The following is a 27335-nucleotide window of genomic DNA, read 5'->3' on the forward strand; positions in this document are numbered from 1 at the left end:
TGTCAATTACTGTGGTAATATGGTAATTTATTTTAAAAATGAAAGTTTGCTGAAAATTCAAGATCTGGAGAAGAAAATTAACTCCTGGTACCAGGTTTATTTGTGTAAGGAACTATAAAGATAATATTTAGATTACTGAGCAAATAAGGTAAGAGCCTCAGGGGAAATTGAGGCAATACAAAATCAGTAGATTTAGTTGACTGAAGATTAAAGTTGTGGTATCAAATTAAGGTACAGTAATTTCACGAATACAAGCCGCACCAATTTGACCAAAATTTTGGTGGAAACCCGGACGTGCGGCCAATATTCCGGGGCGGCTAATACATTAACAAAATTCTAAAAGCTGCCAACACGGAAGTGAGAGCCCGCGGCAGCCCCAAGCCAAGATGGAGCCCGGCCGGCCCCGGCAGAGGTAGGAAAGCCTGGCAGAGGCGGGGCCAGCAGTGTGGGGGGCGGGCGGCTGAGCCTGAGCCAGCAGGGCGGGGCAGGGAGGGCGGCAGAGCCCGGGCCAGCATGGCGGGGGAGTCGGCAGAAGCGGGGCTGGCAGTGCACGGGAGCCTGACTGCATAGGGGAAGATAGCAGAAGCAGGAAGCCCGGCGGCGGGGAAAAGCCCCCTAGAAGCAGGGCTGGCAGTGCACGGGAGCCACATTGCATAGGATAGGATAGTAGAAGCAGGAAGCCCGGCGGCGCGGGGCTGCCCGGCGGCGGGGAAAAGCCCCATAGAAGCAGGGCTGGCAGTGCACGGGAGCCCAGGGGAACTGGGGCTAGCAGCGTGGGGGAGCCCGGCGGTGCGGCGGCCAGCAGTGCCAGCCAGGGCGAGCCAACATGGCAGCGGCGGTGCAGACGGCAGCGGGGAGCCAGGGAGTCTGGCAGCGGCGGCGGCAGCAGCACCGCCCGCAGGGCAAGCAAACGCAGCAGTGGCAGTGCAGACGGGAGCAGGGAGCCTGGCGGCGGCGGCGGCAGCAACACCGCCCGGCCGGCCCAGCCAAGCCGTAGCGCCGAGCCGGGCCATCCACCCCTATCGGCAACCATGAGCGGGCCGAGCCTGCCTGGCCCCGCCCCGAGCCAGTAAACCCCGCTATGCCGCGATCCTGTTACTAATTGGCCAATTTGTGAAAGCTGCGCACGGATTCTCGCTACGAACGAAAGTGCGGCTAATATTCGGGGTGCGGCTTATCTATTGACAAAGACAGCAACATTGTCGAGGCACCGGGGGTGCGGCTTATAATCCGTGCGGCTTGTATTCGTGAAACTACTGTAATCTCCTCATTTTCTTGCAAAACACACTAAATGAAAAACATACAAGGATGTACAGACAAAACAATAGCACAAACTGAAAATAAAAGAACTACTGAGCAAAGTTAGCCAAGACATTTTTCAATATGTCTCACAGTTTCACCTGCTTTACTCCAAGGAGCTTTCACTGGTGCTATATGACATTCCAAATAACAAACTTACATTTCTTTTTGCTGAGCAAAAGAAACACAAAAAAAATTTCCAACAGTACTCTCAGTTTACAGTATGTGTAGCACCATAGCAAGCTTTTAAATAATTCTGCCATGAAAACCAGCTAAACATTACAACAGCTAATATATTAAAAAAATACATTTTAGTAATAGCATGAGCAAAGCATATTGTTTTGCAAGGGATATAGTGGCAAACATTCCCTCTTGTTTAGATACACCTCCATGGCTACACAGAAAAAAAATCCAGTCTTCCTGTTTTGAAGAACTATCTTCCACTTCCAAACTCAGTTCTTTGGCAAACAACACTTACTGTCACAGATTATCATGTGTTACTTGAGAAGTCTGCACCTGCACGAAGAGCAAAGTAATGCAGATTCTCTGTAACCTTCCTTCACTGCAGAACAAGCCAACCTGTATGATCACACATCTGCTGCAAATTAACAACACTCACTTATGGAATAACTACAGTTCAGCTCAACAAACAGTAACTTGAAAGACTTTTTGAAAGAATGACTTCAGAGAAAACTTCCCTTGAACTCCTTAAAGAAAAAGGCCCCTTACTCAAACAGGAATACCTTTTCTTTCTACACATAAATGCAAATACAGGTAAAAATTATTTTGGAAACACAGACTGCAAGAACATTACCATTACCTACACACCTACCACTCCCCAGGAGATTATGGCTTCCAACAGTGGTCCTGGTGGAAAAGATCATGTGAGTTCTCCTTAATCCACACAAAACTAAAGCCTGGAGAAGATCTGAGCTAATGCAGGTAACCTGGCTGCAGGACTCAATGAGTGCATGCATAGCTCTTCAGGAGAGATTTGATGCAGAAGCAGTGACTTCAGCCTGGCCTAACATGTCACTACAAATACCAGCTCTGTGAGACATTATCCATGTACATCCTGCATACAGAAATAAAGGCATTGAAAGGACCCAATGCAGGTAAAATTTAGTCTCAATGTGAAGATCAGTTGTCTATACTGCATCTTCAGTCAGGGAAAGTCAATGTATTCAAAGTGTTCCACTCAATACTTTGCATTTCAAGGGCAGGATTTCCAGAACACTGTCACAATCATTAAACTGATTATTCCTGTATGTCTTGTTTTTAGAAAGATTAATGGAAAACTGAGTGTATTTATAGAATTATGCTTAACAGGATTCTCAGATTAACTATCTGCTATACTAATCCTTTTATACGTACACTTCTCTCAGCAAAGCAACAATATTTATTTTCATTTGGTGTTTGCCAGGTATGGTTATTAACACTTTACTATTAAACTATAACTGCTAAATATAATGCAAAACCTAACTCCTTGATCCCACAAAACACATACCTGAGTCGCAAGATCTTTTGGTTGGTGTGGTTAACGAGGCATGAGCTGTACCTGTGCATGGCCCACCTGGAAACAGAGAAGATTGTATGTCTCAAAACACCACTTATATTTAACATTTACAACCACATGAAGATTATTATGTAGGAACAAGGAGAACTTGTTTTGGGAGAGCACATATGGAAGTAGCTCTACTCCCAGTACTTCTTTCCCACATGGATCTGAATGTCTTGTGGTAAAAAAATAGATGAAAAGTTGGGACAAAGTTACACTTCTAAAATATACTTTATAAATATTTCAAGAGGCATTTTTAGGAAAATATACACTGTAATTGCCATGCTAGAAATGTATTTAAGTGACCCACAAGTAACACAAGGGACAAAGTGATCACTTCTCTGATATCAAACCCTGCTACTGACTCCAGTGAGATAACGACTTTGCCTCTTATCTTGTTCTCATTATGTGTTCTAAGTGTGGCACAAGCATATGCTAACAAGCTCTTTCCATGTTTAAGGTTTTTCGGCTCTGGACTCTTGCCCACTCATCTGGTATCTGCTGGGTAGTAAATTACTCTCTGCTTTTTTTCTTAATATGCATCATCGTTGAGGAGTTCTCCAGAGATCTTGTTAAAATAGCAACCAATTGAGTGCACACAGTGACTTGCAGAAAAAAAAATAAATAAAAATAAACTCCATGCAGGGAAGCCAAGACAAATTGACAGTAGCATTACCAATGGTAATAACACATCATAGCTTTGAAAATTGGATATTATAAATGGGAAGATGCTAGAGAGCCTGAAATTGAGTCAGACCTACTAGAGTTTGGCTATCAAAATACCAATAATCAAGTTTGCACTAAACTGCTGGTGATATAGTAATGCTTGCTGGCAATACAACAGAGCTTAGTATAACAGGATAACCTTTAACATCAAGTCTTCATGCACTGAAAAATACTGAAAAATATTTTTTCTCCTTTTTTTTTTCCCCAGTCTTAGCATATCTGGAAAGCAGCACTGTGACTATGCCAATGTTTTTCCTTTTTTAAGTATTTTCAAGCCTGGCCTGTTAGTAAACTGTTTCTTTGTGCTTCACTCCAGGACGCTCTCCCTTGAATCTTTCCTTCCTTTCTCCTTTTCACTAAGTTTCAGGTCTCAGGCAACTTTGTCTACCCTGAAATACTCACAGCATTTTAACACTTAAAAAAAAAATTCTGCGGTTGAGGGGGAAAGATGCGAGGAACTTACTTTTAATGCATTTAATTTCAATGAAGTTCACTTGGGAACACTCTCAGTTTTCCAGAGAAGGACCAATAAGGCCTGCAGACCAACTGAGAGCACTCACCAGGGCTGGCCTGAGGTTAAGCAAAGCATCAAGACATGGGAAACTATCAAACCTGACATAAGAAATTGCTATTTGTGACAGGCAACAGCATAAGCAGCTGGCAGATGTTACAGACGGTGGTGCAAGGCACTGTTGGATTCTCCAGGCTGGTAAAGAAGGAGCTGGTGGAAATGGTTGAATTGCACAGGTAAGAGGAGGGGAGTGATGGGGACCTCTCTGCAGGGTGAAGTCTGCATATGAGAAGAGACAAGCTTGCTTTTGCAGTGAGGAGGACTGGGAGTCCCAGGATGAGTCCTTTCCTAGCCAAAAATACAGCATCCTGGATGGATGGAGGAAGCATCCTGGCATGACCGAAGTGGTGTTGGCTTCAAGCCTGACAGCACTGGCAAGCAACAACTTCTTCTCAATAAATGGTTAAGTAAGCAGAAACAATTTTTTACAACATAGTATTTGCAATTTTTTAAATATTCTGGCCTAGAAAATGTTATCTTGATCTATGTTAGTACTACTATTGCAAAAGGTTCAAAAAATGCTTAGTGTAGTGTTTGGTCTGTTTGGGAACAAAAGCAATACTGAAACAGAATCCTTTCTAGAGAAAGTTTTCTAGAGAAACCTTCTACATATTCAAAAACCTACAGAAAAGGTCTGTTAAGTCAGTCTCTACTTTCAGACACCAAGTATTTGGTTTCAATATAGAATGTGTGTAAGCAATAAATTCAACAGGGTACGGAATTTCAATGAACTGACTTTAGACGCAGCTGCCTCTTAAAATGCAGCAAGTCTTCTGTAAATAATTTTAGTTACATTCTCCTAGTTTTCACTGAATAGACAGTGAGAGGCATCATCACTGTGGACTAACAAATAAGACTAATCCTTTCAATTATTGTAAGGTAAATATTTACACTAGCTGATACTTTCAGCATCCAGCCAAATATAAGAACTTTATTTCTCACTCTCTAAAGTACAATAAGTTGGCATGCATTCTGCACTTCCCTTTGTCAGAGTTTTCCTGTTATTTATTCTTCCCTCATTAGGTATGGTTTTCATACAGCTTTGATTTGTATAGCACAGCACCAGAGTTTCAATAAAGAGTATCTGGGGATTTGCATGCATGTACACTAGTGCCTAATAACCAGTGAAGGCAGCACGTATTTTGCAGCATTTCCTTCTGCTACTGCTTTTGTTCCACCATTAAAAATATCATGCATAATTCAGTACTGTGGGCTTGACTGTGCAGTTCTATGTGGAAGTTACTACATGGAATCTTTAGATATACATAACTGCTAATTCAGGCATCTTTGTATTGTTTGAAGCAGGACGGTATATTTCTCACAGCTTTGATAAAAATACTGTGTGTGAGAAAGAAAAGGGAAGTCATAACAATAGAACACCAGTTTTGGCTATCACAAAGGTAGGCTTATAAGTTCGCATGATTCAGGATATATCTGCATCTTCAGTGCAAAAAAAGTAAATTTTTCAAGGTTATTTAACTGTGCTACATAAAACACTTCAGTGCACAGTGAAAGGCCACAAATGTCTAGCTTCTAACATAACCCATAAGGCTGTAGAGCTCTTTTTGCTCAGTACAAACAAGACATTAAAATAAAAGAACAGAAATATCTTTCTACTCTATATCCAATTAACAGACAACACAACAGCTTCTGCTCCTATTTTTTCCAGTGTATGGTTTCTGACATTTGCAACTTCTCTTTGAAACAAATGCAGCCATTGCCCAGGGATAATGTAATCCCAAGAGAAGATGATTATAAATGCAAAAATACTAAAAGCTACTGAAGAAATCAGAAGAACTGTGAGAATATTGAGAATTGTCAATTTGCATTTGAATTTGAATTTGCAAATTCAAACATAGAATTAATGAAGGACAAAACAAGATAACTTGAACCTTATCACATAATACAATTGGTCTTGTTAATGTAGTTGTTATGTGTTTGGCTTCTGATATCCACAGCTTTCCATCATTTACTGTTAGTTGTACTCAAAATATATTGATTGGAAAAACAGATTCAAACCCAATTTCTCTAATTATCCAAAGCAGTAAAATTTCATATATTGCTTATATTTCTATGGATACATTACTATTGCAATTATTTACTATTGTTCACTATTCTAAATTCTGTATGTTTAAACTGTCTTTTAGAACGCCCTTCTGCATTGTTCACCTCCCTTCCTGAACTATGTTAACTGCTGCCAAGCAGTATTTGTCCTGAGGACATCCCTGAGTCAGGGCAACTTATTGTTTCCCCTTCCTGAAGTTATAAAGTGAAGTGACTCCACTCAGTCAGAGCCTCCTACCCAAGAAAAAAGTTCAGTACTAGGGTGTTTAACCCCCTCTTCTTGCTGTTTGAAGAAACACTAAATTTGAGTCCAGAGTACACATATCAGGTGGATTTGAACAGCACTCAGAAGCACACATTGTGCAGAGAGATGCAGAATGGAGCAAAACTAAGCACATGAGTAAAAAGTCCAAATTACAGTAATTCATTGAAACAATTTCAGCTGCAAGCCAGGTAATGAACAAATGTGAAAAGTAAGTGAAGGAGCTTGAAGCTCAGTATCATTTGATCACAGTAACATAAGGACAGGAGTATCTCCTCCTTGAGCTTTTGGTACTGTGATGGTTCCCTTCCAGATAAGCCACACTGACCCCTTGAATGCAACAGGTTGGAAGAAGGTAATAAGTAAGAGTTGAATTTCCTTGGACAGCAGAGCTCTAGCCAGGACAGGAACAATTTCATGTCTATCTGCAACAAAGGAAAGAACCCACCTCGGGAAACCTGTCCAAACCAGTAACTTAGTTGTACATGTCTTGAATTGGGAGAGACATCATCTAATTCATCTACATAACTGAGCCTGAAGACAGTCATTGATTATGAACACCAATACACAAACAAACAGAAACATAAATCTGTAAGTTCAGTCTGCACAGACAGACTATGCTATCTTTCAGGAAAAAAGGTAAAAGAACTTTACAACACTTAAGTACTGCTTATTTGCTGCAGAATGGGAAAGTGCATGATCATCTAAGTGATGTCATTACTACACAGAGAGGATTATATCACATAAAAACACTTACTTTTAAAAATTTAGTTTTAGAAATCGGCCTTTAGGTACTTTTGTGGATTTCTGTCTGCACGAAGCTTTTGGAGAAGGAAACAAAACTGGACTGCCTTGTTGCTGAATGAAAGGTAAATTTAACAACTATAATGTAGAAAAGGGAGACAGGACCCAGATTCCACCTTCTTCCCTACCACTGTCTCACTTTTTTTTCCTCAGTAATAGACATTATATTCTCCTAAGTGTAGGTGTAAGTTGGACTGTAAAATTTGCTTTGAAACCAGTAGTTAAATAACATCTATAAACAATTTACTTAACCTCAATAGCTGTGCAGCTCTAACCCACATTTTTCCAATGTGACTGTGTTTCTGTTTTGTGTTCCATGGGGTCCTTTCACTCTAATAAATGGGACCCTAGGATACACTGTCTACCCTGCAATGTGAAGTGACTATAAATCAGAAGGAACAATTAACAGTAGTATAACATCCCTGGTCTTCATTATGCTTTAAAATTACCATGCCACAGACGTGGAAAGAAGTGCTCATTTCATAAACCTCTGTGCCAGATCTTTGCTTGTTAGAAAACATATACATTCTTTATAAGAAACTGAGACTGTATGGAATAGATGGAAATTTACAGAAAGATCTTCACTGAAGAAAAGATGATGACACTGCTTATTCAGATTTCTGTCTTTATGTCCTGTACTGGCAGTTAAAACTGATGGCATTTCTCAAAAGACAACTCAAAAAGTAACACAACTCAATATGGTTTTATGTTTGAAACCATTCTTACAAATTCCCGGAGAAAACCAGCTTGCATTGATATTAAAATATATATTTTTTGCAATAAACATTAAAAAAAATCAGACTGAAAGATAATCAAATTTAAAAATGTAGTTAATTTTAACATTAAAAACAGTACCAAAGTACTATTTGTAAATAGCTTCTAATGAAAACAAGGCTAAAAATAAAAAAAATCCCAGATAATGTAAAACAACTTTTACTATTATATAATTTAATAGAAGTAAAAGCCTGAGAAGACAGACAGTTATTGTTCTGCAGCATAGAAACCCAAAGATGCCTATAACAGCAAAAACCAGGCAGGTACAGTTAATATCCTGTATTAGAGGTGTGTCCCCTCTTGCTTTAATACAAGACACAAAATTGACTACAATGAGAAAGAACACATGACAATCTTGTGAGTTGATAAAGAAAATTAGAATTATTCACCATCACCCAGCAGGAGGTTTATGTTTGGGTATAAGTTTAATTTAATACTGGGTCACGTGAGTCACGTAGGCTTCACTGTAGCTCAGTAGAATATTTTACCAGTTACTGCCTTCTTTTGAATCAGAGAAAAACCACAGAAATTTGTATGAGAATAAATCAGGTTAGCAACAAAACAAACCTTTTTCTACAACCATTTGTGACAAGAAGACAAAAACAGCTAGCTTGGTCTGTTTATACATTTACTACTTACAGAAGTGGGTATGCATGTACCTTTCAGTCAGAGATGAGCCAGAAAATAAAGTTCCCCATTGATTGAATTAGGAAAAAACCAAACCAAACCAAAAGCACAGATCCCACTCCCCAGAAAAAAAGCTCAAAAAGACCCAAAACAAATGAAGACAGAATGTACAAAACTGACTCCTACTGCAATAAGCAGCTGAATTCTCAGAGGCATTTACAGAAGTATACAATGAATCACATCCAAGAACAACTGCCATTTTAAAAATCACTCTCCTTAAAAAACACAAATTGAAGTTAAGGATGTCATCATAATAACTCAAAATATGAAGTATTTTCAGAGCATAAATAGAAAAGTTGTCATCTAGGACTCTACTAATAAACCCAGGCAAAATACAAAAACCATGAAGTTGTTATAAATTGGTAGAAACCTTTTGCATAGTGTCAGAGAAAAGACCATTCAGCAAGAAAGAAGCAAAAAGAAGAATTCACTTGTTTATCCATTTTTCACAAAGTTATGTTGAAAAAAAGACATATATTTTTCTTTTATTCCAAAGAGAAAAAATACCATTACTTTTTGAGTGCTATAGCCTATGTGGCTTTTTACAGAGTCATGCTTCAACAAGCAATAAAATTCAGAGTATAAACATCCAATAGGTGCAGTAGGAAAAACAATCTCTCACCTTTCTGCCAGGTATCTTTTATATAAGCATATTGAATCTTTGTGTCAGGACTAGTATACTTAATGTACAATAAATTCACTAAAATCACTCTATAATTGGGGGTATTTCAGTGCTTCCACTGCACACAAATGCTTAATAAAATAAATGATGTTATAAAGCATTTTTCTAACCTTATCTTGCAAATTTAAATGTTCGAGACAAAGGTGTTTTAGTTTTGATGTGCAGTGGTCTAAATTCTGAAGGGCATACAGAAAACCAGCCAAAATTTACAGATATTCAGTTGTGAAATACCTTTGTATTTGGACATCTAAAATTCAGCCCACAGAGAAGTGGTCAATGATCATCACCATCTTTCTGGGCTGAAATCTCCAGTGTATTTTCTGACATTCACAGCAGTAGCTCAGATCTTTGTTTATCTTCTTAGAAATTCTTCAACACAGAAATGAAGAGCATTTAACTGTTTTAGAAACAGAAGATATTCCTTTTGTCCTTTTTCAATTGTGGTTCTCGCTATTCAAGAAGGCCAAGAAAAGTTAAGCACACAATTAAAATAAAATCCTGTCAGCCGAAGCTAAAAACTACTGAAATACCAAATCTGATCAAGCTGCCAGAGTCAGTGTTCTTCACATTGACATTTCTCCTGTCACATAACAACACAGTTAATTTCAAATCTGCACAGAACCAGCTTTAGCTCTGCTCATACAGTGACAGAAAAATGATGTGACAGCCCCAAAGAAAGCACTGAAGGCCTGAAACTAAGCAAAATTATTCCATGTGCAGTGTGACCTTTTCTCTACCAAACTACATAGAACCTTGCTTAATAAGCTGCTTTTTTTTTTTTAAAGAGAATGTTGGTGGCTGAAGGTAAGGACATAGGGAAGTGAGGGCCATTGTCAAATTCATTTTTTCCTGTCTGCTAAAAATAATCAAAAACCTTGCCTAACCAATATGAAAAGGAAATCTTTGACAGAGCAACTGGCTGATATAGTGACTGATGCTGAAATAACTACCATTAGGAGCTCCTAAATGAAAGGAGGAGATGGAAGGAAAACTAGCAGAGATTAAACTTATCTCCACATAAAGCAGCAGCAGAACAAAAGTTAGACTGATTTAACTACCAGTTAAAAAATGGATCAGTAAAATCCATGCAGCTCTAGACTAACTAGAGTTATACTAATATCAATATTATTCTTTGACTGCAAACTGATTTCAGAAAATTTACTGCAACTGGTGAGACCTGAAGGTTTTAGACAGAAAAGAGGCAATTCAAGAAGTATATGTAGAGGGGGAAAAAATTCCATAGAATTCCCCCTCACCAATTTCAACAGCATTTAAAAAAACCTAAAAAACTCAGTGATTAGTAATATTTCATAAAAGATCAAACACATGTGAAATGATCAAACAGATTACTGAAGCTGTGTCACTGTCTCTGCGCATAAATTTTTAACACACTTTTGTTGACTGTAAATATAATATTGAGAACTACCTTTCACCTATAAGGGGGAGAAATATTAGAAAGCACAGCAGCCCACTGTGGTAGGTAACTCTTCAGGACTTCAGGCTGGTGGGAGATGGAAAGTCACTGCAACCTGGTTGTATATTTAAGACACCCAGGAATGCAAATGCAACTCCCACATAAAATAAAAACAATAACAAAAAACACATAAATACTTGCACACTGTCAAACTGAACTCCTGCAAAATTTACTGCAAGGAACTTTTCTCATATATAATTCATTCTGTGATATAAAAGGAAATAGCTATTTAAAAACCCTTTCACTTTTTCTGATACTGAGTATGAATCTTACCACATGTGATTTCTATGGTTTTCTCCAGTTGTTGTAGCATGAATGAGTTTAATTGCCTACATGACTTGCTGCAATTTTGTCCCCTCTGTTTACCCTGTGGACTCAAGTATTGTGGCCTTGATGCAAGACTCTCCTCAAAATCTTGAAAGAGAAGCAAATGGAATGAAACATGAGGATCCTTCTTGATTAGATCAATTTTCTCACACTTGGATAGGGATTACCACAGTGATCCCACACAATTGATTTCTGGTGAATTACCACAATTCTATTCAGAACAGAACAGAGCTGTACATCATCACAGAGCAATAAAAAGTATCAGTCTTTCAAGAACACAGCTGGACTAAGAGCAGTGCATACTTTACAGAATATGATGCAAAATAAATAAATATTGCACAGAAAAAGACACCCTCAAACTATAATCAAAAAGACATTTAAGTCTGGGCAGTCTTCATTAAAGGAAAGAACCTTGCACAGTGAGGTCATTATCCATCAGAAAATCTCCATCTGTATATAATTATTTCTGATAAATGATATTAAGCTTCATTAAAGAGGTAGTGGGGATGTGAGAGAAGGCAGAGCTGTAAATAAATCTCTTCACTGTATTTCACTTAAAAACATCCCAGCAGGAAGTCATAAAGAGAGGTTTTTTTAACAGGCAATATTTTTAAATCCTCTGCAGGTTGTGCTGCCTGATATCCATCACGTTCAGTGTATAGTCACAAGCTCACAGCAATTCAGGATGAAGGACACTATTTAATTTCTTTCCCATTCCTGTAATCGCCTTCCCACTTACCAAATCTTACTCAGTCACAACAGAAACACTTTGTTGTAACACAATTTCATTTCTACCTGAACAAATTTTCAGAAAAGCTGACCCAGTAAGTACTATAGAAGCATCCTGTGACACTGGTTAGTAAGTGAGTGGGGTGCTGAAATCCCCTGCACTATGAAGGCCCAAATGTGTGGCTAAAGCATAATGTGTTTTCCTGAATTCTCCAGGAAACTTGTTTTAAGGCCTTGTTTTACAGTAGGCTACAGGTTTCCCCTGAAGAAGCACTGAACAGAAGGAAGAGATGGAAGGGTGGTCAGCAGCAATGGTACATGAAGCAGAGACAAAAATTACACGGCAAGTTTAGTCTTATTACAAGAACTTGTCACAGAGTATTCACATTTAATACTTGTATTTCTGAAAATATTCTCAAATACAGTTAGATAACAACATCAGAGTTTAAAAGTTTTACTTTAGTTAGTCTAAGAAACCACCACAATCCCAAAATGACATTTAATGCTTTGTCCAAAATAAATACTTGGACAACTCAGCAAAACCATGCTATGCAAATAGTTAATACAACTGAAAGCAAGACATTTTAGTCCTAGTGCTTCGTCAACATTGTTATATCCAGCAGTTACCTAAATGTTCAAGAACCAGAGTAGTTAGCAAATTTTCTACTGGAAACCAAGCATTTTCTTGCAACGTGTAGATCAATATTCATTAGCCACAAACTAAAGTAATCTCAGCTCAAGGGGGCTTCTCTCCATAGAGCACTTTCTAAAATAAATCTACAACTGGAGAAAAATGAAGCTACAAATTACACACTGGAGCTTAGGTTGTAAAATGCAGATTTTAAAACTCAATATATCAGATGCAAGATGAACTCTATATAGAGGTTTAGAATAATTTAAAAGTAAATTTTATCTCACTGTGTTTGCTAACCATTCTAACTTACCTTCAGGGAAAATTTTTGCCTGACAGTTCAATAAAGACAAAAGATAGGTCATGAAAGAATAGATAAATTACCACATGAAACAAGTAATATGTAAGTAGCAGTCTAGACAAACACACATTATAATCAGAGTTGTGTGCAACTACAGTAATTAAAAACCAACATGTTCAAAAGTCAAATTTCACAAGATACTTGTATTGATGCTAGAATATACGTAAGAATTTACGTATTAAATTCTTCCCCACACATCAAATGGCTTACATATACAATAAATACAACACATCAAATGTAAAGCAAGTTAAAAACTCCTATTTGTTCTTCTGTTAAAGCCATCAATGTCAATTTTGTGAATAGCTTCTAACCCTTCCCTTTACCCCAAAAGCCAGGCCATCAGCTCCCAGAGGGAGTCAGTGAAACAAACTGAGAACAAAGCAAAATGTTTATGCCTCCTTTGCTTTCACTCAGGACTCGTGCACTTACATTCCTCTTTGCTCGGTGAAGTTACATTCAGTTCTGTCAAAAGTTGCTGGTTGGAGTTAGCGGCCTGCGTGGTTAGAGAGGTATTGCTGTTGTCACTGTTCGTTTCCCCAGAGAACAAATCTGACTGGCTGTTGCTTGTGCTGGGAGTAGAGTCATCGTCTGGCTGTTTCTTCTGGAAATCTATCAAAACCAAGATTTCATATGTCATCACGCTTGCTCGGTCTAATTATCAAATTTTATGCAAAACCCCCATGTAACAAAAACAAACCACTGCCAGAGGTATCATCACTTTGATAAACACAAACAGTGCCCTTCCAATTTTTACTTCAGATTTAAAATATCTAAGGAGTTAGTTGTTGCAGAAAAAATATTTTCAGAATTACACAAAGGTCTTGTTTCCCTAGCCATCCAAGAGCATTCAAAGCTTACCACAGCACACGGTATTGTTTGTCTAAGGGTTTACCCAAAGCATGTATAGAAACATAAAGGGAGCAAACATCCAGTGAGGGAAGAACCAAGGCATATAATACAGCACTATGGGAAATTTACACTTTTCTCTGCCATTATATAATATCCTATCAGTGACAGTTTTGGCAAAGCCATAGTAGACAGCTACAATTCCAGGTTAGCATGGGGAGCTGGTGAGGGACTGCCTCTGGTTTGACGGGTATTTGGGGGGGAATGTGTGGGAAGAATGTGGGGGAAGACTGGGGTGTTTCCTCCTTCCTTCATTTACTCCAACACTGGTACTAAAAGTTGCGCACTGATCTAAGAACAGAGAGTTAGGTATAGAAAGTAAATCACTACAATACATTAAAGATGTGTACAAATGATTTGGTTTCAAACTTTTCTTTTTTTTTTTTATCAGTAAATGCCATGTCTCCAAACTGCTCTCATAGTCCAAATCCCAGGTGTTTGACAAATGTCACCCTCCAGCTTACCTTGCCTCCAACCCAGATTCAGGTTTGAGAGGCAGTATTTTTCAAGTGCAAATCCCCCACTGAAAGCTTCTTCCCAAATCTGCAGTCCTGATAAATGATCGATTATAGCACCAGTCTACCAGCTACACTACTGGATTTCAGTCTGGCACACTCTGCCTCTGGGAAGCACACATGCCAACCAAGTAAATTTTCGTTTGCTTAGCATCTAGTTCTCTCATCTTTTCTTCGTAAAGAGACAGATGAAGATGAAGTACACCACGACTTGGTATCTAAGTATATTTTTTCTAAATTACATACAAGGGTAGAATTTATTCAATACACAACTACATAGATAAATCAATATTTGATTGCTCACTATTACGTCATGACAGAGAAGAAAATAGAGCAATCTATAAATATTTGCAGATGATGTGTTAGAAACACAGGTTGCCAACCATGAGTCACTGGGATTGAGAAGTGCAACAGCCAAACAGACCCTAAATGCCGATTTAGGATTTAAGTGATTTGCCAGAAAAATTAAGCCTTAACTTCTGCTGTAGAAGAGTCAGCCAGAAGTCCAGATAGCAGAGGAACAAGCTCAAAACCAAGGAGGAGGGGGAGGAAAGAGAAGGTGGCAGACAGGAAGTCATCCACCTCCACAATACAGCTCTGAAAAACCTGTGGGAAGCTTTTTATCAGGGCACAAGTTACAGGACTCAGGAAGATGTTCTACTCAGGTCTCACTAGTTATCAACAAAGCTTAACCCAAATTGGGCATCTGGATTTTATTTGTGTGTTTGTGCAATCAAGAAGGCTTCAGACACTTTTCTGCATCAGCCACAATCAGGCAGCTGTGGCACACGTAACGGTTCAGAGCTGCCACAGCAGCAAATCCACCATGGCAGAGAAATGCTCTTTGCCTCCGTGAACTCATGACCTCCTGCTCAGAACTAACTTTTACTCAGACAGCAAATCAATTAACTTTCAAAAAAGTTTTAGCCTGCTCAGTTGAGTGGAACCCAAGAACACCTCCCGCCCCTGTTCTAACCCTTTCTTCATTACAGACAAGAGTACTTGAGAAAAGCCTCAAGACTGATGATCCCAAGTACTTGAAACACAAGAACTGTAACTGAAGCTGCCTTGTATTTTGTCCATGTACTGGGGGGGGGCATTTGGCTTCTGCCAACCAGGACTCTCATTAACACAACTTGCAGATCACCTTGCTCTCCCTGCAAGCACCATAAAAGTTGGCAGTATTTCCAGGAGAGCTGAGCCTGAATAAATCCAGTTAAGCCTTAACTGCTTAACAAATAAAACAAAAATACACACATGATACAGGCAAGACCCTGGCAAGTTTTGAAAGGTAAACTTTATTCTGATTAAAATCAGAATGCAATTCTGTTGACAGAACAATGACCTCGCCTAATAATCTCAACAAGGAAAAACTAGAACAAGAGTTGGCAAGACATTAATCACGATTTGCAGAAGTTCCTATTTAATTGGAAAGGCATGAGAAACACAGACCTTTTTTTTCATTTTTCCTGAGACTTTCACTACTAGCAAAATCTGTGCCAAAATGCACAAGGGTGACCAAAAGTCCATGAAACCTGCACTGCCCTTTCCCAGTTAATGAAATGCATCTTTGAAATTTTTAACACAAACCTTCTTTATTTGTCAGAAAATATGTTTTCTTTTTCCTCTTGATATTCTCTCCTTTTCTCCACTGCCTTCAGGTTTGGTGGTTTTGGTTTTTGGGGCTTTTTGGGGCGGCTGTGATGGGTGGCTTTTCTTGTTAAACTGCAAAGTATCCCATTGTTAACTATATGGTAGAGTCAGCATCAAAATAACACATGCAAATTTCCTCTTCTCTGCAAATATGGGGAAATAGTAGATGGAAAGACCTATCAATAAAATGCATGAAATGCATTCAATAAACTATTACTGCATTGTAGAGAAGCTGTGGGGAATAAGCAGCTGTCAGTCTTCAAGCTCCAAAATCCTTTTGCTTTGTTGAGTTCAAGGGTTACACACCTAGTATCTCAAATAGCTGAGCAAGAACAGAATATCTCAGAGCTCTCATGCACTGAATATTCATACTAAGTGTTTTGTTCTGTTGCTTAGTGTTTCTTTATAAACAAAATAACCCCTATGTGAATAGACAGACATGATACAAACATTTCATATTCTATATATACAAAGAATTCTAATAGCTTAGACTAAAGGAAGGCAAGAAGCTGCATTTGCTTCCAGACTTCAGGTAAGAAGTTCTTTTGCAGGACAATCTTTTGCCACACAATATCACACCTTCTGCACAGCCTTAAAATTTTCAAGCTCAGTTGTCCAGTTACTGTTACCAGGTTAAGGTGAGCAACCTGCAAGAGTCCATCTTCCCAGCCTGTTCATTTCGCCCACTGTCTCAAGAAAATTTAGGACATCAAACCCCTTCCACCACCTAAAATACTTGATTCTGTGAAACAATAAATCAGTCCCAATTCCAGTACCTAGCCTTCTTTAGGCATCAATATCCAACAAAATATCTTAAGAAAATCTTGAGTCCTCAACTTTTGCTTAACAAAGGGCTCTGTGACTAAGCAAGAAACAGCCCTTCACACCTTCTGGTAACTTTCGTGATTACAATTATTTAAAACTTAAGGTAAAGGTAAGAATGAATATTATCAGCATATCACAAACCATTTCTTCTGAAAAAGACAGGCAAAATGCCTGAAATTACTTAATCCTAAACCAGACTGTTTCCTCATTTGCACTCCTGCTATGGTATAAGAAATCATGACATCTCCCAAAATCTCCTTTTGGGTTAAGAGTCTAAGTTACAAACAATTCCTATTCTCTGACCTATAAAAGATCTTTCATTAAAAAGAAATCAATTCATTCAAATATATTATAGAAGACATGTCAGAGTAAACAGCATGCTAAGGGGAGAAAATCAGTCTTTAACATAATTATTTTAACTGATAGGAAATATTACACTTCCTTACTCTTCAATCTTACAGTTCCCATAATATAGCAATTTGAACTAGCAAAATGGTTATTTGGAGAGTGTTAGCTTCTTACACCGCATTAAATGCATAATCTGCATGTTTTTCATTCCCAGAGCAACTTCTTTTATAGAGCATAAATTAATGTGTCGGTATAACATCAAATGTCTCCAGTCCATTAGCATCCCAATGTACACAACAGACTTATTGCAGTCTACTCAGAAAACAGTTCCACAATTAAAATAAACTGTTTTCATAGAGTACTCTATGGGCAGTAACACAAATGTTATGACATTAAAACTGCTACTGTGAAATCTAAGTGATGGCCTTTTTTGTCTGTTCACAGAACTGAGAACAGAGAAATTGTTCACATATGGCCTGGGAATAGTACTGAAAGTCCTAAAGATTTTATTTACTAATTGAGAACTCTTCACTGACTTAGGCATTTCAAGTGTCATTCATACATAACTACTTTTTGAATAATAAATTAAGGTGTGATGGATAAAACCTTCACTTTCAGTACATACTTGAATGCAATCTAGACCTCCAGTAATGGTCTGGCAATAAAACTCCACTTGGAAAGAGAAGTTTAAGCTTTTTTCTTTTTAAATAGCATGCAGATAGAAAGATGCATTAGCCCACTTGGAGAATAAACACAAATATCCAGCTATTAGGGGAGTGCACCATAGAATATGCACAAGCATTTGCATTAAGAGGTGACAAACAAAGTCATAAAAAGGAATCAGAGGTACGTATTAATTATAGTAAATTATATTTATAAATATATAAATAAAATATATTAGACTGGAAAATGTAAAATTACAATTGCAGTATATCTTATATGAGCTATCAGCAGATCTCATTGCTTTCACAGTACAAAGTACTGAAAGAATTAAACAGTAAAAATACTAGAAAGGTGATTTTCTGTAAAACTACTTAGAGTTATGAGCACATATGATACAGGAAAGCTATTCAGCTCTTAGGGGTTTTATTAAATACAACATTTTCTCTTTTTTTCAGCTCTTCTTCTTCATGAAGAAAAACTGAAATGAGTTCTTTATGCTAAGTTATCCTTTATGATTATTATACTTTTTAATATTACAACACATTATTAATAAGTTTCAAATAACACTGAGCTTTGCATGTTGCATATATTGAGTTTTTCATAAGCGTTCCATTGTCTTTTCAAATACGCAGAGAAATATTACAAAGGCAAAATTAAAAAGACACGTGCAAAGGGTGGCAAACACTGAGACAACACAGCTACAATTACATATATTTATCAGTCAGGAATAAGGATCAAGTTATGTAACACCATCTCATTTGCAAAGCTTATGCAATGTATCAATATTTGGGAATTTAGCTTGGAGAGGGTTTTGCTGTAGGGATTTTGTTTGTTTTCATTGCTTGAGTTTTTGAGGGTGGGAGGTTGGGGGGCTCTCCCCAGGAAGTTTGATGATGATGATGTGTTTTGAGCTAATTTTCTCTCCAAAAAGACACTCCTTGCTTGAAGATGACATTCCATAATAAACCTTATTTCCCTTGGCTCAATAAAATGATTCTTCCCCAAAGCTACATAGAAAGCTCTAGATTTGACTACCAGATTTTGCCTATTATTTAACAAGAAAATTCATGAATAGCTAATAAGCAAGGAATATCAAGACAACAAGCATACCATTGTTACAGATGACCTTCAACTTAAGATCAGGTCATTATTATATATGCAGACATATTTTTAAGGAAGGAAAATGCAGGTTTGCACAAGAGAGTCTACAGCAACTGTATTAACCAGGCTTATAACACATTGCATGACAGACATGAAAAAATTGCCGTTTTTACAGCATATGATCCCACCATTTCCAAAGCAGTTGTGAAATCCTAAATTGATGAAATAGGAATTTCATTATAATCGAGAAAGTATCCCCTGAGAGCAGCTTCCCCACAGAACAAATATTCCTTGCTCTGCCTGATAATGACAGTTTGCTTACTGTAGCTATTTCAGTACAGACCAGGAACAAGGTCACTGAAAACCTCTGTACCCTCGTGTCACATTTCCCATTCTTACATAAAGTAGCAGGTTTACAATTATTTCAACTAAAATTTCCCTATTCCAGAAAACTCATCAACATAAAGAATAAATATTATTGACTGTTACAGCATCCATAGTGCTGCAGCCATGAAGAGTAAACTCCTACTTTAACAATCCACTTTAAATTTCCTTTCCTTTATGATCCGAGTGTAATAAAGTGGAGATATAACAATTAAATACAGGAAAATTTTTTAAAAGTACCTGGGGAAAACATCTAAGCAGCTGTGATCTGTAGAATTTGCTCTCTAAGACAACTTGGAAAACGTGTGATGTGACAACAGATGAGACAATTCTAGAAAATGCTCAAAAATGTAAGCATAAAACTAAGAGCAGCACATAACCTATAAAAACCGCACCTCTATTATTCCCCTGAATTTCAGTATGTTTATCACTAGAATTCTTTCAGTATTAGTATCCCTTTATGAAACTACACAGACTAGTAAATGTACAAGTTTGAACTAAATTCAGAGTGATGAGACATCAAAATTTATGCTCCTAAAGAGGGAGAAACTTTTGTTCTGATGGAAGAAGTTGACCCATGAACCCATAAATCAAGAACTTTGCAACAGCAGTGAGTCCTATGAAACAAACTAATGAAGTGAACTTCTCAAGGTGTGTTTATAATAAATGAGAGATCCTGAAAATGGGATTGTTAACTGATAGAATTTAATTACAACTCATATTTATTCTGGACACATAGGAAATATTATTTTAATAAAAGAAATGTTTCAATTAGCTTTTCTTATACTGGAGTTATCTTTCATCACCTTACCATGCCCTTTCCAATATCTAGAGAGAACCTTCCAATTTCAGGACACATGTCTATTAGTTTTTAATTAATTCTTCCAGTCTAACTTATGTGATTCCAATTAACGTGTACATTTGCCTCATTTTCTGTCAATAATAGTCACATTTATGGTTCAAGTACTCCCAAACGTTTGACTATGCCATAAATTGACAAGATTTTCACAGGGGACTAAAGGCCCCTGCAGCAGATTAAACCTTGCTTAGAAGTAAGCCACTCATCAGTTTCCTCTCCCTTATCTTCAGTTAAGGCACCTTAATAACTTTCAATACTGAAGCTCTTAAAACATCTCCCAGAATCACTCGTTTGCCAGATTCTTTTCCTTTGAACAGCCCAGAGGCTGTTCTGGAAGAAAATGGGGAGCAGGTCTCATTTCCTGGCCTCACTTCCCCAGAGCCAACCAATACTTGAAATGTATGTCTGTAACGAAGATTTAGTATTTTCTCACATTTAGGTTTTACCACCAAAGCAATGAATGGTGAAGTATAAGGGGTAATCTTCCCACTGCTCTCAACCTTACTGCAACCTCATGCTTCTTCCTGTAATAAACAACTGCCTTTTATAGGAAGTAGGTACAGGAAACCTAGAGAGGAAATTCCCAGTCTGACAGTCCTCAGCTGTTGGGGCAACAACTTTGCAATGGTTAGAGTTTATATGAGCAACCTGTGACTTCAACAATCTACAATAATATGAAGAAAACTGAAGTAATGTTTTAATCATACAAGTGAGAACACTCTCTTGAAGTCTCATCTGACACCTTTCTGTCTTAGCCTCAAGCTCCAGAGCTCAATAATTATGGAAGGAGTCCAGAAGCTTAAGGGAGTAGCTGTAGTCTCCCACTTACCATCCCCTCCATCACATTCTATAATCATATAGAAATGCTGGAGTTTAATGTACAATCTGCCAGCAACAACAACAAAAATCCAACCAACAAATAAACAAAGAAAAAAAAAAAAAAGGCAAGAGCTCAAGGCCAAAGAAAAGCAAAGCTGATTTCGGTTTATAAATCCCAAAGCTCAAACACTGAGAACTCCCTAGCTGCGCTTGCCACAAACCAACAAACCATGGCGTTGCATTAAATTTTGGCTATGGAACATCATGGCTCAGAAACCAAACCTATACTTCAGCACACCATGTTTATTCTCAGTAAAGTTTAAATACACATATTTCTTTTCAAGTCCTTTAGGAACAAAAATATCAGACACAGACACTGACTGCCTACATAAAATAAACATTGCTTAGGCCTCTCTGTGAGCAACAAAACATGATGTTTTGAATTAATAAAAGTTTCTTTATTTCTTACCAAAATTGTCTTTTAGAAGAAGGCATTTGAAGTGTTGAATATAAGTCACAGACAACATCTATTTTCATTATTAGTCAATTGTTTCCAAAGAAAAACTTCAAACACATCTCAACATTTGAAATTGGTATAAAATGGCAGCAAAAAAGTCATCTATTGAGTTAATATCAGAAGTTCATGGATGTTTGAATGTATTTTTTTCCTTACAAATGCTGACTATTTTGATATTGATGCTTCTTTTAATGCAAAGAAACCTGAGAAGTATAGAAAATAAAAAGGAATGGAAAAACTGCTCTCCTCAGAATGTTGCATTCCTGTCCCCCCAGTGGAAAACATAGATAAATACACTTCTCCTCAATTCACCTTATTTTTATTTAACAAAGACATGAGAACTTAAAGCATCTCTTATGAAGATGAAGTGATCCTTCTGCCTGTCAGTGCTGGAGGATCATTGCTGAGATTGCCTAAAACACCCACTCTTGTCTATGTGTGTATCTCCATATTAAGACAAAGTGCAATAGAAAAGAGGTATAAGAAAAAAACAGTCCTTTTGCTCCTCATATCCATAATTTGTCATTTGATGTGATCTGATTTCCTGTGCTATCACTTCTAAGTAAATGCAGATTAATGGAAAGGTCGCCTTTCACAGTGGTGTTTCCAGAGCTCTGGCTTACAAATGGCTGTTACTTGGCACAATAGGTGTGGAATCCCTTAAAAGGGAGTCTTCAGAAGCAAAGCATAAACCTGCAAACCAGAAGACTGACGTGCTGACCTTGACCAATGCATTAATTAAATGCTGGTAACATTGGGATCCCGCACATAAAATCATGCTTTTGTAGCCAGTTCTCCATGTCCAAAGTTTCGTATCTCTGAGTTTAACAGGGTCACAGTCATGGAATTAGGACTCCTACTCATGGAAACCTCCCAGATTTTTTGCTTTTCAACTGGAGTTTTGGAGAAGATTTACAAGGTTTCACAGGTTCTTCTATTAATGACATACAAAACAAAGCTAAAAGTGTTTTGAGTGTTCAGCCTGGATGGGGGGGATAAGAGATTTCACTGTGCTGTGAAAGAAAAACAGGAAAGGAAAACATGGATCAAAAATGTCATTCTCACACATTCTGCTAGTTCGCTACACTTTCTGAAGTGTAATGGGCATGAAAAGCAAGGAACTAAAATATGCCTTCAAGAAGTATTTTAAAGCATTCTTGTTATGCCTAAACAGAGCTAGAAATAACAATTCTACAGCCTCTTTGGGAGCTCACATGCCTGATTGATAGATTGAACCCATCCCTGAACAGCTTATAAAAACAAAATCTTTGAAATAATCTGTTTCTTGGCATTAATACCCTACAAGATAACCTATTAACAGCAACCCTTCTCGTCCAGTTAGGGTGGCTAATTGTGTTTCAAGTACAAGTAATTACAGACATTACTTTGGAAACTAACTGAGGACTGACACATGAAATTCAGACCAAGCAGCCAAATATGAATAAACTAAGAGATTAATTACATTTTCAGAACGAGCCAAATGATTGCTAGAAGCAATGAGCTGTTCCATGCATACTGTTCCAATTACCTGCTTGAAGCACCAACATCCATAGAGCCTATTCCTACAGCCCAGCAAAAATGGCAAAATGCAACCAATCCCAGCAGCAAGAGAGGAAGAGAAGAAAGCATGGATTACCTAACAAACTCAAGAGTAAAGGAGGTCAAGCAGCCTAAACCTCCCCCATCATATCCAAAGAGCTACAGGTGCAGGAAACTATATATGCAATTCAATTATATTTTTAAAAAGTTCCCCTACCTCCTTAGCAGCAGTGGCATTCCCCACTGAAGGTTCCAGCTCATGGTGTGACAGAGCAGACTAAATATCTACCACCAGAGGGAGGTGTTCTATTAGGCTGCATTTTCCAAAACCTTCCTTCCCTACACATTGCTTTCTATTCTAATCATCTTCAGCAGAGAAAGAGCTTCTTATTTCTGTAAAGACATTTTGAAGAGTCTCTTTTTATGTATATCAATTTTAGAATAAGTACTGCTATGGCAAATTTGATTATTTAACAGAAGCAACTTGGTAACTAAATCCATCCTTCCCATCTCAAACAATCAACAAAAATCTTACTCTTGATCCTATTTCTGACACATAAAACAAAGACAGCAGAAATGCTCATCCTCTGTATGACTGGGGACTATTACAGACTTTTTTTGCAAAAACTTCTACTTTCTTCAGTGAGGAGGGAAGGGGAAAAGAAAAAGGAAAAAAGTGAAGTCAGCACATTATCAAACTTGAAAAATAAATTTTAAATTAAATATTTGCAGAAGCAAGACTGATGTAATTTCATCTTTGGTAAATTCTGCTGTATAATTCTGCTGTACAAATCTGTGGGAGCAACCAGTAATGTAGTTTTTCATGAGACAAAGGAGTGATACCAACAATGTCTAACTGCAAGAATTTAATTCTCTATAAGTTTGAGAGAAGTGAGGCAGACACCTTTGGAACAACAAAAAAACATTCAGAGTGCCTACAACTAGTAAAATAACTACTACAATGTACAGTGCCTAAATGGCTCTCTTGAAATACACACTTCCACTGACTACAGTGAGCAACTTCATGCATGGAAAAAAAAAATATGTCACAACCCTGCCATCTTGTTTTACAATGATTACTCCTGTTTTGCCTAAGTAATAAAAACAAACCTCCTGCTTGGAAAAAAAAAAAAAAGACAAAAGTTGTATGTTTCCTAGAGAGTTGAAACAGGTAAAACCTGCAACACTCAAACCAGCAAATAATAATGCAGATGAAAAATAGAGAACAAGGATTTCCTGTATCACTTCAAATACAGGATACACCAAATGCCAGTCTTCAGGAGAAGAAATCTGTCATCCAATGCATTGACTATTTCTAAAGTCTGCAAGTTCTTCAAAATATGAACAGTAGATGGTAACTTTTATCAGGACAATCTCCAATGTTAAATCTGATCTTGCTGGAGAAGCAGAAATATATCTAAGAAAAAAAGGGAAGTGAAGTTTTACCCATTAAATGGATTTTCTTGGTAACAGCAACAGTAAATCTAACTTGTAATACTCTGTGACTGATGTTCCAGTGTTTGTCCTCATGTAAAATGCTGTAAGGTAACATTTCAATCCTGCCTAATTGTCTGTACATTAAAATATCTGAGGCAAACAAAGTTACTGTTTTTAAGTATAGATTTTATTCCCATAATCATATACTAGGACCATAGTGACATATATAACACCAGATACATTGTAATGCCCATATATAAAATAAACTTCAACAAAAAAAATATATTTAGCACAGGTAAAAATTAAAGAATAAGAATTTTTTGTTTTTCTACAGGGACAGGAGCAATGGAACCATTAATTTTATTCATACTATGGGCTTAGGTTATCTCTAGAAGCACTGGTTACACACATAAAAATATGTCTTATATGTTTATTCAAATAAAAAATAGGCTGCACTAGATATTCTGGAAGACAACATCAGGAAACATCTGTCCTTCTATTAGTTGTCCAAGGTTTCTCTAAACATTAGTACATTAAGATTCACAGCAAATAACAGTGGCAGCTCAACTGAAAGCAGAAGTAAAATGAAGAGATTTCAGGTAATTAAATCAATCCACAGCCCAACATTTGCATTTTTCTTTTCCTAGAACTAAATTCCAAGTTGATGCATGCTTTCTCCAAGACTTTTAATTAAGAAATTAATTTGCAGACCTGCATGCTAACTACACTGATACTCCACAGGAACTCAAAGTCTGAATCTTAAATCTTGTTTCATAAAGGCAAATCATCTGCAAATCTCCTACACTCGATTTCACAGACTCAAGAGAATTGCTGGTTATGCCCTATCTTTTTCCTGCCAAATTCAGCAATGACTAAGAACACATTAGCACTACAAGCCCTCTGATATGAAACCCATATATTCAATGCCATCATCATACTCCCTTGTTAATTAATTTGTGACCTCTACAATGCACTCTGGGATTTCAATTTATAATCTCCTCCAGTTTCCAGTTCAGAACATAACTCAATCTTGACTGCAACACTGGTCTGGCTTCCTGCTTCCTTCATTTCCAAGTTCCCCAGGCTATACTAGAATGTGTCAGCTGCATCTGAGATAAACAGTATGATTACAGAAGCTGAACTTTCAATTACAAGATTTCAAGACCTCATATTTAATTTAAGCAAGAACACTCATTTTTATGTTTTGCAGACATTTACAGTAACAGCTGGGCTACTTCTGCTTTGCCTGGTCTGTCCCAAGTTGAATTCTGCTCTATTAAATTACCAACAGACTAAGTTCTGGTTGTGCTGCTACTTAAATTAGCAGATTCAAATTTGCACATTTAAAAGATTTTTATAAAAACAGAGACAAATAAATTAGCAGCCCAGAAGAAACCATGGTGGCAGAGGTGACAGACAAAATCCAAGCCTGTAGTTTGTTCAACTGGATTATTTCAAGCTGCTTTACATTGAACTGAACACCAGAGTGAAAAATGTCTGATGCTATATGACTGAAGGTTAAGTTGTGTTTACTGTTGATTGATCTTTTCAGCATTATCAAATACACTTTCAGTACTGTTAGCTATATTTTCATAAACATTTTCCAAGGGTATCCCACTGTCTTTAGAGATAGGGAAAAGTCATGCATAAGGAAAATTAAGCTACTAGCCCAATTTCATGCTGGAGATGAATGGCAAAGTCAGGAAGCCAACATTCATTTCCAATTTAGGAAGGGTTTCTTTGTTGAGTATTTTTAGAAATTTTGAAAGCAGTTTGCCATATTTGATTAGTTTGGCACTTTGGTCACAACTGATGAGAGGGTGCTGACTAGTCATAGCTTTGGCTGGCCCTGTACAAACATTATTTTATTTAAATTAATGAATTATTTAGGAGTTGCTCACTTGTACACAGGAAACAGTTTCAAAAGAGTAAGCACTGTTGTCGCAAAATTGGAGGAAAGAACAGGAAAGAAATAATGCAGTTCCTAACTGTATACTGTGTGAAGAATTCAATGTCACATCAATTAATCTAAAAATTCTGAAAGTAGCCATTTTGCTTGCAAAGTGTAAGGTTTGCCACTTTTATCTTGCTTAATTATCTTAATCCTTCTAGACAAACAAACCTGTTTTTAAAAATTATTTTTGAAAAGGAGATCACCCAGCCATTCTGAAAAGAAACAGCACTTGTAACATCTTTATAAACATTACACAATACTTAAGTAGCTATTTTGCTAACAGCAAAGTGACTAACATAACTTTAAATGATGTAATGGCACAGTTGACATAAAGAGCTTTTCAGTCCCTGACTTCTGCTCTCCTTTTCCAGAGAACTCTGAAGTAGCTCATTATAATGTATGGGAAAATTACCAATCTGATTCTCGAGAGACTTCCTCTTATTCTTGCTTTATCAAACCTGAAACCTCTTTCCTTCTCCACACTCCCTCAAAAAAGTAGTTTTAGAAATGTGAATCTTATGCTCCCACGTCAATTTAATGATGATTTACACAGTCAGTATTTCCCATCAAATTTGCTTTACAAGTCAGGAGAAAAACTGCATCAATCTGAAAATCTGCAGCAGTCCCTCATGCTGAAGACAAGGCACTCACCTTAGGTATTTTCAGACTAGTTCTCAGATCAAAATTAAATAGTAGAAAAGTAATGACTTTTTAAAAAGCATTACAGTCACAAAGACAGTTAGGACTAGGTTTGTCTATCAAATTATTGCAATGTTGGACTCTAAAGCTTTCTGTTATAGTCATGCTAAAGACTGAGGCAGGCATTGGCCAGTGGGGAGTGGTAATTGTACATGCCCAGAAATGAC

The 27335-nt window shown here is 37.4% G+C and overlaps 1 protein-coding gene across 1 annotated transcript in view; it reads right to left on the bottom strand.

Annotated features, from left to right (window-relative positions):
- The window catches only part of ZFAND3 (zinc finger AN1-type containing 3), a 134039-nt gene that overhangs the window by 34264 nt on the left and 72440 nt on the right, over nucleotides 1-27335 (bottom strand). Inside the window, exons 4-5 of the mRNA XM_033055204.2 lie at nucleotides 13379-13558; nucleotides 2807-2872 (exon numbers count right to left, since the gene is read on the bottom strand). Coding sequence (XP_032911095.1) covers nucleotides 2807-2872; nucleotides 13379-13558 — 246 coding nt within the window. The remainder of the gene's footprint in view (nucleotides 1-2806; nucleotides 2873-13378; nucleotides 13559-27335) is intronic.

This window comes from Catharus ustulatus, chromosome 3 (genome assembly GCF_009819885.2).
Source record: "Catharus ustulatus isolate bCatUst1 chromosome 3, bCatUst1.pri.v2, whole genome shotgun sequence".
In the NCBI taxonomy this organism is placed as follows: Eukaryota; Metazoa; Chordata; class Aves; order Passeriformes; family Turdidae; genus Catharus; species Catharus ustulatus.